This window comes from Alternaria hordeiaustralica, assembly GCF_023758085.1.
Source record: "Alternaria hordeiaustralica strain BMP 2776 chromosome Unknown scaffold_20, whole genome shotgun sequence".
NCBI lineage: Eukaryota > Fungi > Ascomycota > Dothideomycetes > Pleosporales > Pleosporaceae > Alternaria > Alternaria hordeiaustralica.
In genome coordinates, this window is record NW_026056792.1 from 606435 (window position 1) to 622245 (window position 15811).

Sequence of the window (15811 nt, forward strand, 5' to 3'; positions counted from 1 at the left end):
CATCAACTCTCATGGCATGCACGCCTCGCCACACAGTCGCTTCACTACTGTCCACGCTGGTTTCGGCACCCTCTCGCTGGGCATCCTACCCCACCAACGAGACGGCCATGCCAACGAGCCCTACACCCCCGACTTAAGATTCTCCGCATCAAGACATGGCAAGCCCGTCTACCCGCACCCTCCCGACAAACTCAATCCAGAGTACCCACCCCCAAGGAGCGCCAAATTCCCCTTCACGCCTAACCAACGCTATCTACTTCGCACCCTCCTCCGCACTCCAGTACTCAGCGCAGCCTCCTTCTCGCCCCCCGATCTCTTGCAAATCCAACTCGACAAGTTAGCCGTCAATTGCATCATAAACCCCCTAACCGCCCTCCTCGACGCGCGCAACGGCGCCATTCTGAACAACTACGCCTTGACCCGCACAATGCGCCTCCTCCTATCCGAGATAAGCCTCGTCATTCGCTCCCTCCCCGAACTCCAATACATTCCCAACGTGTCCCAGCGCTTCGACCCAGGCCGCCTTGAGACCGTGGTTGTGGCCGTTGCACACCGCACCAGCGACAACGTGAGCAGTATGCTAGCCGATACGCGTCAGGGTGCGCACACCGAGATTGACTATCTCAACGGCTGGATTGTGAGGCGAGGCGAGGAATTGGGTATTCGATGTGCCATGAACTATATGGTTATGCAGTTGATCAAGGGCAAGAGCATGGTGGTGCAGCATGACATGGAAGAAGAGCTTCCCCTGGTAGGGAGTAAGAAAGGGGGGAGGGCGGAGGCGGACTTGGTGATTAAGAGGGATGGCGCGGAAGCCCACAAGAAAGGCACACCGTGAGACGGCATTCGTCTTTGACGCTACGGCCAAACCTTTTGCACAGTTCGACTACACAGCGCTCCACGGGCTATCAGAATCAATACTAGATACAATCCGCAGAGCAGAATGCGCCATCAGTCGCCATGTCCATGTCCCTAGAGCGTAGATCTGCTTATATCCCGGCTTCTGATGATGCACATGTCCACCCAAGAGCCGGTAGGCATAACAGTAGAGCAACCGAAAGAATAGTAGCGTCCTTGTAATCCTCTCGATACCAAAGAAGTAAACGACAGATTGCGATTAGTAGAACTGCAGGCGATGGACATGGTCAATGTGTATATTTCTTCTCCTACTCTTCATCGTTTCTCTTTCTTGTCCTATCTTCCAAGAGCTAGTATTAGATAAAGCTATAGTACATTATGTGTAAAGACACACATCCAACATGTTTAGTCAACCAGACCAATAATACTCCTGCCCACCGCAAACCCTTCCCCCAAAGCTTCTTAACCAGAACAAAAGACTACCAGAACAACTCCCGGTATCCATCAAACTCAAGTTCCCACCATCCCGAGACGAGAACTAGCAGCGAAGATACCTCTCTTGCTATGTGTATATCCGACAGTAACGGGTCCGTAAACCTACCCCTCTAACAAGCCACTGAAGATGCTCAACAAGTAAAGAAAAACAACCAAAGCATTCGCCTCTTACTCGCCGTATACAAACGTCAACTAGGATAGTGTAACATGATTGAATAAAAGAGTAATGGTCGTGTAAAACTCCAAGCACAAGACCGGCAAACAGCGAGTTACCCAACAAGAATCAGCCAGTTACTGCATCATGTATGGCTCAGTCGAAAGCACCAGGCATACTCGTACCGGGCATCCTCAAACTAAGTCTACTGCCACTGGCATCCTTCTCTCTGCTCGGCAAAGCAGGTGCAGGGTTCGAAGAGGAGCGTTGACGCTGTAGGCGTGGATCCTCCAGCTTCGTCATTTCCTGTTCCTGTTCAGAGACCGCTGTTGCTTTCCTGGTATCGAGAGACTTGTTCACTTCGTCTTGGAGTTGAGCTTCAGCTTGCTGTTCAATGTCCTTTTCCTCTTCCACTGTCAATGAGGGTATTGACGGGGCTGCAGTGACAGACTCATTCTGACTACCGTGGTGAGCTTCGGCTGACGATGTTTCGGCTTCCGGATTGGCGATTGTCTTGGACTCTGAGGTCAAAGCGTCGTTGTGCTTCAAAAGGACCGTCTTGCCAATGGAAATTCTCTTGACCTTATCACCGCTTTTGCTCCGAAAAGGGTCTTCATCGCTCTTCCTTGGCTCATTCGCCGTCGACGCAGCAGAACCACCTGCTGTGATGTCTCGAGGCTCAAACGACATGATGCTCTCTTCACTCATCCTCTCCTCAATCTTCACATCGCTATTCGTGAATGTGGGACTGCGTGGGCCATCTCGCAAAGGAACGAAGGAAGGAACCACACCGCCACCAACGCGAGTCCAGAACATGCGTTCGCGAAGTCGCACACTCTCTTCCCAGGTCGACTTCTTTTCTTCATCCGTCTCTGCGCGCCAGTGCCCCGCTGCTACCATGCGTAAGAAACCAATGTAGTCGCACGTTGCCCGAACGCGACCCAGACACCAGTCACACAAGGGGTAGCGCTGAGAGTCTTCAGTATCGGAGGGCTTGAATCGAAATTTTCGGGCGTACTGATCACCATTCCTTGCTTCGCCACAAAGCGAGCATGGAAAGATGGGAACCCGAAATTTGGATGGAGGAGCAGGGTTCGGCTCTACGACCAGGGAGCCAGAAGTGATGCTGTTCAGTACCGTGCGGCGTGCCATCCATGAGAGACCGGGGGCGATATCCAGACGCAGTGTTGGCTCTATGTCCTCGACCAGAGCACGTTTATAGAACTTCTCGTCCTTGAGGTTGGGCATACCAGCAGTGGCTACAGATTCGCGAGGTGAGTTGGTAGCCGAGGTGGGCGACTTGGAGGGCAGCGACGTGGTGGAGCTGTTGGTCAGTGATGCCAGTCCCAGCACATTCAGGCTGCTGTAGTTGCCGCTGGATGCGCGACTTGCTGGGGCAGAGGAACGGGCGCTGATCTTGAGCATGTCCTGAAACTCGTTGAAAGCGGCAAGATCGGAGCGTAGTACGGGATGGATAAGATGGGAAAAGTGGAGGGGATGATCGGGGCTGATGTCGTCGGTTCCCGGCGTGGTGGGTGTCAGGTTCATGGCCTCGAACAGCTTGCTCATCTTGTCGGCCGGAGCGATGCCTGGTGTTGACGGAGCGGTGGTTGCAGTGAGAGCGTGGCTTTCGTTGTCGTCGCCATGAGAGCTCATCCTCTCGACAACGGCCTTGAGATCGTGCAGCTGGTCCTGGAGGGAATGTTGCAGGACGTCAGCGTCGCCCAACTGCTGCTTGAGTTGCTCGCCGCGTTTCTCCGAAGCCTCCGTCTCTTTGCGCGCAGCTGCAACCATGACGTTGGCCTCTTCGAACAGGGCAGCCGTCAGGGCCTCGACTTCGCTGTCCGTCTTGCGCTTGGCAGCTTCTGCGTGGGCTCTGCGTTTGCGCTCCTCGCGCAGCTCCGTGGACAGCTGCTTCTCCATCTTGTCGTAGACGACCTTGTCCACCAGCAGCCCCGTGGAGAGCTTGGCCTCATGGGCCTTGACCTGGGCCTCGAGGTGGGCCAGCTTCTCGCGCGCGGCGTCGAGCTCGTGTCTCGTCTGCTGCAGTGCATCGTCGAGCATGGTGGAGTGATTGATGGCGTTGATGAGCTTGGTGCTGAGAGTCGAGACTTCCTGGCTGAGGTCGGGGTGCGAGTCGGTCGAGTCGTGGCGCGACAGAGGCGGCTGTGGAGTGGCCGAGCGCGGGTCGGGGATGGTGTTGATGCCGTCGCTTTCGGACTGCGATTGCGACTGGGCGGTTTTGGCGAGCTGTGGTGTCGACATGGATCGTGTGACATGGCTCTTGGGCATGGGCGACAGAGAGCGCAGTCGCGAGGGCGTCATTGCACCTGAGCCGTGGACCCAGGGGGCCGAGTGGGCTATGAAGCTGGTGGGAGAATGGACGTTAGCGATGGCCCACGCAGCGCCTCGCTCGGCCAACGTGGACGTACGAGTACTCGGCCATGGCAGATGGCGATGCAGGCAATGTGCTATGTCGTCGCAGGCATGACAGATTCCAACCGAGCGAAACAGCACGAGGGCGCGGCCGGCCGACGGGGTGGACAAGGAGTGACGTGACGAAGAGCGTCTGACAAACACTGCGTGGTGGACCTTCAAACAACGACGACGACGACGACGACGACGACGACGCTCGCGTCGGGCGCCTACGCTCAGATCGCCTCCCAAGCCCCCGCGCGCGCCGCCGCCAATCACACACAGGCCATCCCGCCGCCCGCGCCCGCCCTTGCCTGCTGCAGGCCTGCTTTTCTGCACCGCCACACCCAAGTGGCTGACACGGACACTGTCGCACGCTGATCCAATCCACTTTGGTCACCATGGCAAACACGCCAACCACGAGCAAGGGATACGCATACTCCATTCCACACTAGCTTACATGCTTCATCCCCAAAAGGTTGCTTGTTCAAACGCGACACAAAGAGAAAAGAAAACGACTGACATTATCGCATCGACGTCTCGCACCCCGTCATGACAAGCCGCGAGCCAGCGGTGAATTCCCCCATGTTGTCCACCATGTCTTTCCCCCCTTCGACCTTTCCGCGCTTTCTCCAGTGCTGTTGCCTGTGACGTCCACATAAAACAATGCTCTGATATCCGCCCTCTTGTGTCGCCGCCAACCATGCCAAACGCCAAGGCTAGCCACCGTCGTCGTCGTTGAATCGTCCGGGAAAGAGAGGGCCGACCGTCGTGTCCTTTGTCGTCGTGTGCGTGTAACGGTACTGGAATGGCAAGAATCAACGACAGGATTGTGTACAAATGCCAACGGCCGTCCGCAAGCCCATGGCTGAAAGGGGGTAAGGAAATCGAGATGGAGCGTGTTTCGCGTCGTTCGGCATCGGGTCTCGGGGGTGGGCTAACGACTGCCATCGTCTAACGACGCCCAAACCTGCTGTAAGAGAAGTTCGTATTGATTCTGAATGAGTGTGGTCATGGCTACTTCTAGCTTTTCTTGGTGCGAGGAGACGCTGCTCTGCCGCTGCCAAGGCTGGGGACGTACTTTTGTTTCTTCTCTGCGGGCTTGAGAATCTGCATACCCCATTAGTACCTGTTCGACATAACCTTGTGCGCCTAGAGCTTACCTGGAAGGAACACAGCAGACTCTCGTCAACGCTCATCATCGCGCCAGCGTTGTCAAATTCACCGCAGTAGTTGGGTGCGCTGAACAGTGTTACGAGCTGGCGCTTGGAAAAGAACTCGTAACCGTCTTCGACAACTTGGTGCGCACGGCAGATGAGGTCCATGTCATGCTTTTGCAGGAAGCGCGATACTACGTCGGGCCCGAATGTGAAGCTCACACCTCGGTCATTCTCGCTCCATCCGGTAATGTCCTTGTCTGGGTCGGACCAGAGAAGGTCGCAGAGGAGACCGCAGTCGGGAATCTGTCCTTGTTAGCCTGTACGCTTCATGGGCACTGCAGTTGCAGTTGCAGTTGCAATTTGAGCCTGACTCACGTCCGTGGGTCGCATGACGCGCCTGATCTGTTCCATCGAGTTAAGGTCTGGGCTGAGACCGCCGTGCATAGTGAAGATCTTCTCGTCGATGATGGCGGCAATGGGTAGGCAGTTGAAGCAGTCGGTAAACGTCTTCCACAGCTTGATGTTGTATCTTCGTTTGCACTCGTCGTAGAAGCCGTAGATGCGGTTGATGGAGGCGCACTCGTGGTTGCCACGGAGGACGAAGAAGTTCTCGGGGTACTTGATCTTGTACGCCAGCAGAAGGCATATCGTCTCGAGAGACTGCTTGCCACGGTCGACGTAGTCGCCTAGGAAGAGGTAGTTGGCCTCTGGAGGGAAGCCGCCGTACTCGAAGAGCCGCAGCAGATCATAGTACTGGCCGTGGATGTCTCCGCAAATCTGGAAGGCAAAGCAGTCAGTAGGTGCTCAGAAGCCAGATCTCGGGCTTCGCAGCACTGCGCGTTGTGACTGACCTTTATCGGTGCCTCGAGCTCGAGCAGGATAGGCTGTGAGATGAAGATTTCGCGTGCCTTGGTGCATAGATAGCGGATCTCCGTCTCGAGCAGCTGTACCTGTTTGCCAGGCCGGCTGCCACGGACCTCGAGCAGACGGTCTATGATGGAGTCCAGGTCCACCTCGTTCTCGGCCATAGCTGGGACTTGCTACTGGCACTGGTGTGGGTGGCTGAAGGTGCAAGGGAAGACCTCGCGCGGGTGGGTGGGAGAGGGCTGCGCGTAGCACTGGCGGTGATTCTCCTGCACCGGGCGTGTTAGCAGTGCCCTATGCCTTGGGGGCTCCAATGGGAACGCCGACGTACCTCTGATCTCAAAGAGTCGGCCGGATCGGGTCGTGGGTGGTCGACGCTATGGGCGGGTGGAGTATGGCTCAAAGCCCCTCAAAAGCGCCTGGCGGCAGAGCTGGGATCACGCGACGAGTGGGGCGGCTGCGATGTGCGCTGGTCAATTGTGCTTGTTGAGACGGCGATACCTGTGCGGGCTGCTGCTGCGTCGTGGGCAGGCGAGTGCGGTGCAGTGGGTGGGGGGGCCGCTGAGGCGTTGTTGTGACCGGAAGCCTGTCGAGTGGGATGCTAAGAGTAACTTCACCGCCTGTAGCAAGCGGGGACGGTCTGGCTGCGAGGACACTGGGGGCGAACGGCGTGCGACTGCTCAACACAGTATACCTATGGGATCGCGCGCGAAGTGTTTGTATACGCTGATTTGTAGGCCGGGTTGGGTTGCGGTGGTGAGAGGATCGCGCCGCCCGAGTAGTAGTTTTGCAGCGTTTCAGTTAGTCCTAGGCCGGGGCTGCCTTGGCACCAGAGCGTGCTAGCCCAACACAGACGCGCGTCGGACCTGGGAGAGGTTGCAGACGTCTCGACTGCCTTGCGGAATCAACTGTAGAGGGTGCAATTGTTCGCGAGTCTCTGATCTGCGCAAAGCTTCTGGCTTGGGTGTATCTACTCCTCCAGCTATTGCCGAAGCCCTTCACTCTCACCCCGTTTCCAACCCAGTCTTTGCCTGTGTTTGCCGTCTCCAATCAATGTCCCACTTGAGCGCCGGCAGCACCTCACGCGTTACATACATCTTACATGTCGCAGTAGTCAACAATACATGCTGAACGTGTGCACCATCTGCGAGGAAACTGCTATTGTATTTGTAGTCATGTGAGCATTCACTGCTAATGCGCGCTGCATGATGCAATAGATCAACCAACGCCTGCCTTCTTCCTTGGGCTCCCTCACCAGAACGTAGACGACGCTAACAAGCAACACAAAGGGAACAAGAAGCTACGCACTCATCGCCAAAGGTAACGGGCAACCAACCTACAGTGCGCCGGCATAGAAGTTATCTTACACTATCCATTCAACCAGGAACATGGCCGTTATGCTCCCAGAGGAGAACACGCAGAAATGCAACACGACCGCCTGTTGACAAGGGAGAGGAAGAGATCCCGCCGGTAATGTCGAAACACCCTCGGAAAATGGTCTCGATCGGTCCCACGAGCGTGACAAACTGCGACGCTCAAATTCGACTTACATCTATCCAACGCCTTGCCCGAAGTCCCGTGAATAAATTGATGAACAAACTATATAGACAAAAGCGTCCGCTTCCGGAAGCTGCAGTGCGAGTCTGGCAAAGCGAACAAATTGTTTTGGGTATCGCAAGTGGACAGATCGGGGGAAATTAGGTCAGCCAAGTGTACGACCAGATGCGATGCTTTGGCTCGGTGTACGAGGTAGTGTTGGCCGCATGGTAGGGGAGCTATACCCACGATCCGAAGGAAAACTATTGACCGATGTGTTGTCCCAGCTCTCGTCTCCTAGCGCGCTAAGCCATGTGTTACCGAAGTCTTGCCGAAGGGCTTCGATCTTCTTCTTGTACAAGTCCTCGCTGACGTCGAATTCCGTTGATTCCGGATCGGCGGTTTTGGTCGGGGGTGCGGTATCGATTGAGGGCAACTGTTGGTGGCTTGTGTGAGGTTCGTGTGCGACTGTACGCTCCTCTAAAATACTCTTCTTGGTAGGATCTCCAGAAACTTGTCCCTTGGACGGCTCTACAAGCCGGGGCGTATCCGTGGCCAATGTGTTGCTTGCAGTCTTCGTGATCTTAGGGGCTTGTCCGACGACAGTATCCTCGTATGCCAACCCTGTCAAACTAGAGTGCGATGACGACTGCAGCGAGTCGGTCTGAGAGAGCTCGACAATTCTCCTTTTAGGGCCCTTCTTCTTCTTTTGGGAACCTTGTGCACTGCGCCCACTCTTGGTACGTTGCAGGGAACCGGCACGCTGAAGCACACCTGTTATGTCGGAGGAAGTATCGACAGATTTGACGACCTTTGGTGGTACGTGTCGCGGGGGTTGCGAGTCATCCTCGGGTGGCGGCTTAACGATGGGAACACCATGGCGTTCGGGAACTCGGTCAACGAGTTGCTTCTTCTCGGCATTGCTAGGTCCTACAGAATCGATGACAATATCTTCCGTATAGCCTGGCGTCTTGCGGAACAGATTGAAAATGGTCACTCTATAGGTGGAGTGCGTCTTGCAAAACGGATTGCGATTGACATAGATATCAGTTATGTCGGGAACGCCAGTCAGTCGCGCAACTTCTGTAGGATCAGTCAACCTGTTATCACGGAAATCGACCCGCTCCAGAGATAGCAGTCGCTCAACACCAGCCAACGATGTCAAGCGGTTGGAACGAAGGTTGAGCGTCGTGATGGCTGGCAGCGGGTTACGACCCAAAGAGTGCAAGCTGTCAATCATGCAATTGGACAGGTTCAGTGCGCGCAAACAGGTCAGGCTGGCAAGACTGTCAGGAATCTCAGCAAATAAATTGGCAGAAATATCAAGAGACTGTAATGTGTTTGCCAAGGGAGCCAGACTTGCAACTGATATGTTGGTCAGAGCATTGTCGGCCAAGCTCAGATGTCGCAAGAAGCGCCACTTGGTTGCAGGAAACCAGCCCATGGAGAGGAGGTTAGAGGAGCTGCCTCTTGGGGTGGTAGAGCGCACGCTAGAACTAGAACTCCCAGACGAGCGGCGGATGTTGGGTGCATTTGTAGTGCTTCGACCATAGGCATGGGACGAACCATGACGAGAGCTTGGGGGCCGCGTGGGAGAGGTACTGCGCTGTCGCTGGCGCGTCTTGGACGAATTCTCCGGCGCCACGACCGCGCTTCTTGGGCTTGTGCTCTGTTTACTGGCGGAGGTAGGGGAAAGTGGTGGAGATTCTGATGGCGCCAACTGACCAACCTTGGCGGACGGGCTTGCGGTAGACCAAGGCGCGGAAGAAGCGTGTGTCTTTGCCGACCGTCTACGACGCTTGTCCATGTCGTCCAAGACGACATTGATAAGAAGGTCAGCGGGATCGTCAACACCTGCTCGCTTGACAGTAAGACTGCGAAGGTTTTCGGCCAGGCGGTCCCAGCCATAGAATTGCCGAAAGTCTACATCGTGAATCTCAAGCGCAGTGACATTCTTGAAAGCGAACAAAGGGACGGCAGTGTCGAAGGGAAATTCTTCATAACCCGCAATGAGACGGGCTTTGTGGTCAGGAGACAGCCTCAGGCAGGGAATCTTAGTAAATGCAGAGTAGAGATATCGCAAGTCTTCTTGGAGTTGAACTTTCTGTTTCTCTGCCTTGGCTTCACTGTTTGATCCAATGCGAAAGGTGGACCAAAGCGAGGACATGCCTGACATGACACTGCGAACGCTCGACACTGAATGTATGGAGTCGCGGTCGGAAGACTTTGTTTTGCTGCGCTGAGCGCTGCCGAGGAACGAGACATAGTTTGCGGGTGAAGCGTCCGTGTGGATGTTCTCCAGTCGCACATTCATGGGACCAACAGGTATGCCGAGCTCCTCGAATCGTGAAAGGATGTAGAAGAGATGGTGGGGCGTCAATGTGAGCTTGGCTGGCTTGATGGACTGTGAGGTGAAGGTCAGGGACGGCAAAGACAGGGCGGCGGCCCAGACGCTTGACGACGAGGATGAGGGCGGACTAGCGGGGCCGTTGGGAGACGAGGGTGAGATAATGGCCTGGCCATTCTTGGGCATCTGCCGCTGCAGTTGCAGGGCGTTGGCGAGGGCCTTTTCGTGGGTTCGTACAAAGTAAGCCAGGTTCTAGAGCCGTGTCAACGCATGTTCCGAGCAAGGCCAGTCATTGAGAACCGCACCCTTATGAAGACGTGGCCATCCTCGGTATCCATGATGAGAAAGCCGCAGACAACGACGGCTGCATGTAGGGCGCCGGGGCTGTCGTAGCAAAACACGACGTTTACTGGGAGGGAAGGCGCGGTGCGAGGGCCGTGGAGGGAGGGGACGAGGTGCCTCCGGGGCGGTAGCGGCGACCTAGGTACTGCGCCAGTCAGCGAGGCACTGGGGACACAGAGGAGGGTAGAGTAGAGTGAGAGTCAGTCATGGTTGGGATGCTGGCGAAGAAAGTCTTGGCGGCGGGGGTTGGACTCGACCTACGGAGCGCGAGGTAGAAGCAAGGAACTGCGGACAGGCAGCACGATATGCAGCGGCGCAGGACAGAGCTGCCCAGGGCTTCCAAATCCGCAGCACACACAGCGCGGCCAGGCCAGGCGGCGAGTACTGGCGGCGAGCCAAAGACTGGCGCGGCGACTGCGGCAGCGGAGGCGCGGGACGGGCGTGTGCAACAACAGGAACCGCCAAAACCAGCGCTGCTTCGCGTTGGGGACGAGCACAACGGTGCTCGACAATGGGCTTGGGTGGGGCTCGGGCAGTCGAGCGAGCACCTGGGAAATTGGATGGCTTCCCCAACACGGCTTGCCGCCTTGGAACGCCCGGTGCTGTCGAGGGGGGCGTTGAGTCTGCGGGAAGAAGCAAGCAAGAGACGACGGTGAAAGCACCCGGGAGCGGCCTTGCTGGAGTGCAAGCTTCGAGGGTCGAGTTTGGCATCAAAAGTCAAGTCAAGAGCTGGTAGACACGTGATTGGCTCGCGCCGCGCACCCTGGAGGAATGTCGCGAGATGTGGCTGCCGTCAATCTTCTCCAACGCCGTGCGACATGCGGGATCCAGCGCTTTCCAGCCTGCCAGCTACCAGTGGCAGCGCCAGTCAAGACACGGCCAGGTGTGCGTGACGTCCGCGCACACATCGAGCAGGAGGCCAAGCACACCGCCCGGCCCGTTTCGTGGCATCGACGTACGCACAGAACCATTGGGTGTTTTTGGGCCTCATACCCTTCGAACACTAGGTGCCCAAGCATCCCAGCCACGGGATTCCCGCATGACTACTCTCAAGAACCTCGCGCACACGTCGCATGCTTGCACTATCGCATGCTCGACTGTCGGTGCAGCTAGTCCATGTCTGCTCTGCAACCCTTCGCTATTCTCCTCTAGTCACATCACGACCGTCGCAAGTCTGCCGCCGAACTGGCGCCATTGGCGGTGAGGCCTCATGAATCCCACTCGACCGTTTCGTCACCTCTCGGTGCAGCGTACCAAGCCCGTACCTCTCCGTCCCTCAAGTCGCTATTCTTTTCTCCTTCCCCGTCTAGCTCGGGATTGACATCACCTCGCATGTGTCCCCTAGACGGCCTCCACCAACACTACTGAACTGACCCACTGGGTACCCGTAGTTTGGGACAAGCTTTTGTAGATATTCCAACTCGCATGAAAATGTTATCAGATCCCTGATATGGCCCTCCAGCAATGCACGTCGTCACATGGACTTGATATCTTTCTCCCAGACTACCATGTACTCATAGCCGCAAACCAACTCTGCGATCTGTCACTCTCAGCATCCCGAGGTCATGTCAGGTAGAAACCACCGCGGCGAAGGTCGAATGAACTGCAAAAGCCAACCCCAATAATAAAAAATGGCATGGCAGATGTTTTCATCACACTCGCGGCATTTGCATCAGCACAGTTCTGACATTTAATTTCTCAAACCCCTCGTGGCATAATAGAGACGCTGGTTGTCTCTGCATCGCATGTGCTTCAATGTCGCCTGGACCGTGCGCATAACATTACCCCACCACCCCACCTCAAAACCACCTTCACAAACACGTACGCCGCAGCCTTACCAATAGCCAAACAACGCTCAGGTCAAACAAGACAAGAAACACGCAATGCTCCTTATAGAGACACACAAAGATGTACCTACCAAGGCAGGTGGTGATATGAGTATGTTACTGCGTGCCCAGGTGTGCCGTCCATGGGTGTCACGAGAAGGTTGTTACACGGAGGCTAATTTGTATGCTCGCCGTCCAGGGGTCTTCATCTTCCACCCTACTATTGCCAACTACCCGAAGGCCAAATTCCCGGCTGTCGTTGTGTTCTCTGAGATATACCAAGGTACATATAGTCGCCTGCTTGCTCGACGTCAAATCTTCTCGTCTACCTCGCTCACCACATGAACCTCATCATTCATCTTTTTACTCTTCAACGACCACCTATGTGTCCCCATCATCCGTCTGCGCTACCTATTTCATCTACTAATTGAGCTTTGACAAGTCACTGGGCCTGTTGCTCGCTTTGCCCGTCAAATAGCCTCCCGAGGCTATATCGTCGCAGCACCGTCCTCCTACCACGAGTTTACCGGCCCCGAGCCTCTAGCGTACGACGGTCCGGGTACAGATGCTGGGAACGAATGGAAAATCACCAAGACAGTCGAAGCATATGACGAAGACGCCACGCTATCCATTGACACACTGCTTGAATTGCCAACGTGTAACGGTCGTGTTGGCGCTACCGGTGCGTTGCCACTATATTTTATCTTGTCTTTATCCAGCCCCATCTCCATTATGCCCCCAAGCTGCAGCGTTCCCATCGATTCAGGCTAACCGCAAGCAGGCATGTGCCTAGGCGGTCATCTAGCCTATCGTTGCGCTTTCGATCCCCGCATCTCCAGTGCAATTTGCTATTTCGCAACCGATATCCACAGCTCCACGTTGGGCAAGGGTAAAAACGATGACTCACTCGCTCGCACCAAAGACATCAAAGGAGAACTGGTTATGATCTTTGGTAAGATGGACACTCATGTCCCAGCCGAGGGTAGGGATTTGATTAGACAGAGATTGCATTCGACTGGAGTAACATTTTCATTCTATGAGCCAGCTTGGGCACAGCGTGAGTTCTGTATCAGCGCCACTACGGAAACAACACTCATACGCTATAGACGCTTTCATTCGCGACGAACTTAGCAAGGGCCGGTACGATGCTGCGTTGTCGGGGATCTGTTTCGAGATGCTCAAGGAGCTTTTCGATCGGACGCTGCGAAGTGACCTCGGGCCAAAGAGTGGTGGTGACGTCGAGGTCGAAGATGTCTGTTAGATTGGACCGGGCAAACGGACGTGGCACACCATGTTGTGATGTTTCTGTCAGGGCACAGTTTGATGGACAAGTGTAAAGTAGCCGTCACGAATAGCTGTTGGGCTTTCTCGCTAGCTTCCTACTAGTAGATATCTCTCTTACTATACTTTATTTGTGTGATAATCAAGGCTGTTCTAAGATGTATATCTCTTACTACGCTGGCACTTGATAGCCAATGAGCTGATGCGGAAGCCGGCCATATACCCACCTGCGCCAAGCCAATGGTGCACTAATAAACGGCTTGAAATCGCCATGTCGATGCCTTCCATCCCCATTGCCTGCCACCACACCCGAGTCTACCTGCAACGCACAACCCACCACCAAATCGCTCAACATGCCTCGTCAACGCTCTGGGACCGCTCCTCCTCGTCGCCCGCAGGTCCCAGCCGCGAAGCAAGCAACCACTGCCCGTGCGCCCGCTCCTTCGCGCCCTCATTCTACGGCGGCAGCTCCCCCACACGCACCAGCCAGCGCTCATGCGCCTCCCCAGCAACAGGCGCAAGCTCCCACGCCGCAGGGACCCGGTCTGTTTGGGCAAATGGCCAGCACTGCTGCGTAAGTAGATCCTGAGCACCCACCTTTGCGCTACCTGTTTGCCACTACGCGGATACTCTCTGCATCCCAACCCGGCCCAATGCACCAACATGCGTTTTCGTCGCTGACCTTCGCAACAGCGGTGTCGCAGTAGGTTCCTCTATCGGCCACGCTGTCGGAGGCTGGTTCGGAGGCGGTTCATCTGCCCCCGCCGAAGCTTCGCCTCAGAACACCGAGTTCTCTGCCCAGCACCAGCCCGCCGACACCGCATCCGCCCAAATGGCGCAGTCCGGTCCTTGCGCAAACGATGTTCAGACCTTTCGCAAATGTATGGATGAGAACCAAGGTAGTCTGACTATCTGTGGTTGGTACTTGGACCAGCTCAAGGCGTGTCAAGCGGCGGCTGGCCAGTACTAGTGGAACGGACAGGGTGGCAATGTACTGGTACAGCATAGATAGCGAACATGGCATATTTCTCCATCATGGTCAATCTCTAATATAGCATCAAATGGACAACGCAATTACCTTGGTTGATTCAACATACAGTCATCCTCCCCTGCACCGGTCCCCCTCAATATCCCCCTTCATCTCCGGAAACGTGTCAAAGAATCTTTCGTCTACCGACCAATACTTCAGATCCCCGTGGTATCGCTCAAACAGAGGACTGGGGTAGTGGTTTCCACTGCTATCATCGAGGAAGAAAGCGTCTTCAATGGGAAAAGGCCAGTCGAAGCGCAGATAGCGCGAGTAACAGCATGAGAGATCGGTGTTTTGGAAGATCGTGGCATGGTTATTCAAGAGGCGGGAGCGGAGGGTGGGCCAGGCGAAGAAGTCAAGGGCGATGGGGTGGGCCGTGGATGACTGTGAGAAACTGATCGTAGTGTCAGACGGACGGACGGACAGACGAAGGAGTGAACTCGGCTCGCGTGGCATAAGGGAATGCATGCGGGTGGGTAGCTAGGTGAGAAGGTTACCTTGGACGGAGCCAGTCGGGTACTCTGTCTAATTCTTCTTTTCTTGCGTTCAGATAATACTACCGTACGCAGGTTAGCTTCCTGATTTGCATGCTTCATGCATGGTGAGCTGGCGTCGACGTACCTTGAGCAGTTTGAAGCTCTTATACGCCACAGCCAGCCTCTCTACATTGGGTAAATGAACAAACAGCAACTCGTCGACCTGTTTCAGAATAGTAAGCGCTGGACTTTTCTTCCATTCCAACGAGGCTAAGCTGTTCCAACCCTGCTTTATGCCAGCGTATAGAAGTCCTGCTTCTGCGATATCGACCGGCACTAGATTGTGGCACGAAGATGAATACTTGTCAGAATTGCCTGAGTAACGACGATTGTAGGTAAAGACTTTGCCAAAGAGTTCGTTGCTCTTTTTCCAAATAGGGCAAATGGAGGATGAGGCTAGGGGGGTGGGGTTGTCTGGGTTGCCAATGTGGAGGATTGTTGGAGAGGGACAACGCCAGTTTGGGCCGAAAATCTGTAGGTAGTTCTGAGTCAGCCAGGGAAAGAAGACGATGATTAACATACTTCTTCCATCATGGGCGCCCATGTTGCTGTAGCTGATGCATGGGCCCAGTGCTGGCCTCCTCCCTTTTCTTCTGCTGAGCTCTTGTGTACAGGCGGGAGAACGGGCTCCAAGCTAAGTGGTTGATTCGACCCCACAGGCGGCGGAAATAGATCTGGCATTACTGTCATACCATCAAGATCGAGCGAGCGCATTGTTTCAGAAGAACTATGGGTGGTGGGCTGGTCGATGGGCGCCGGCAGAGATGCAGGTGGTCTCGTCACACTGCTAGACGAGACAATGCTTGGCTTAGGCGATTGCTGCCCTAGCATCAAAAGTGAGTCAAGGGTCAGTGCTAGAGATTTATGCGTACCGGCACTCGTCGCAGCGAGAGGAGTGTCCTCATCGTCACCATCATCAGCGAGGTATGGTGGTACGATCGCCGCAGCGGTCTTGCTCGACACCCCA

At 55.3% G+C, this 15811-nt stretch overlaps 4 protein-coding genes across 4 annotated transcripts; 1 reads left to right on the forward strand and 3 right to left on the reverse strand.

Moving 5' to 3' along the window:
* Positions 1 to 1663: 1663 nt before the first annotated feature.
* J4E84_008308 (uncharacterized protein) lies at positions 1664 to 3799 on the reverse strand (the record flags this gene model as incomplete). The annotated part of the gene is made up of 1 exon (XM_049390884.1): positions 1664 to 3799. The coding sequence occupies one exon, from the start codon at positions 3797 to 3799 to the stop codon at positions 1664 to 1666; it is 2136 nt and encodes a 711-aa protein (XP_049241591.1).
* Positions 3800 to 4945: 1146 nt separating this feature from the next.
* On the reverse strand, positions 4946 to 6110 carry J4E84_008309 (uncharacterized protein; the record flags this gene model as incomplete). The annotated part of the gene is made up of 4 exons (XM_049390885.1): positions 4946 to 5032; positions 5086 to 5385; positions 5458 to 5859; positions 5934 to 6110. 4 exons carry the CDS (start codon positions 6108 to 6110, stop codon positions 4946 to 4948), a joined length of 966 nt encoding a protein of 321 aa, XP_049241592.1.
* A 1538-nt stretch (positions 6111 to 7648) lies between these two features.
* J4E84_008310 (uncharacterized protein) lies at positions 7649 to 10154 on the reverse strand (the record flags this gene model as incomplete). Its single annotated transcript, XM_049390886.1, has 2 exons — positions 7649 to 9959; positions 10147 to 10154. The coding sequence occupies 2 exons, from the start codon at positions 10152 to 10154 to the stop codon at positions 7649 to 7651; spliced, it is 2319 nt and encodes a 772-aa protein (XP_049241593.1).
* Positions 10155 to 13631: 3477 nt separating this feature from the next.
* J4E84_008311 (uncharacterized protein) lies at positions 13632 to 14248 on the forward strand (the record flags this gene model as incomplete). Its single annotated transcript, XM_049390887.1, has 2 exons — positions 13632 to 13852; positions 13972 to 14248. The coding sequence occupies 2 exons, from the start codon at positions 13632 to 13634 to the stop codon at positions 14246 to 14248; spliced, it is 498 nt and encodes a 165-aa protein (XP_049241594.1).
* Positions 14249 to 15811: the final 1563 nt, after the last annotated feature.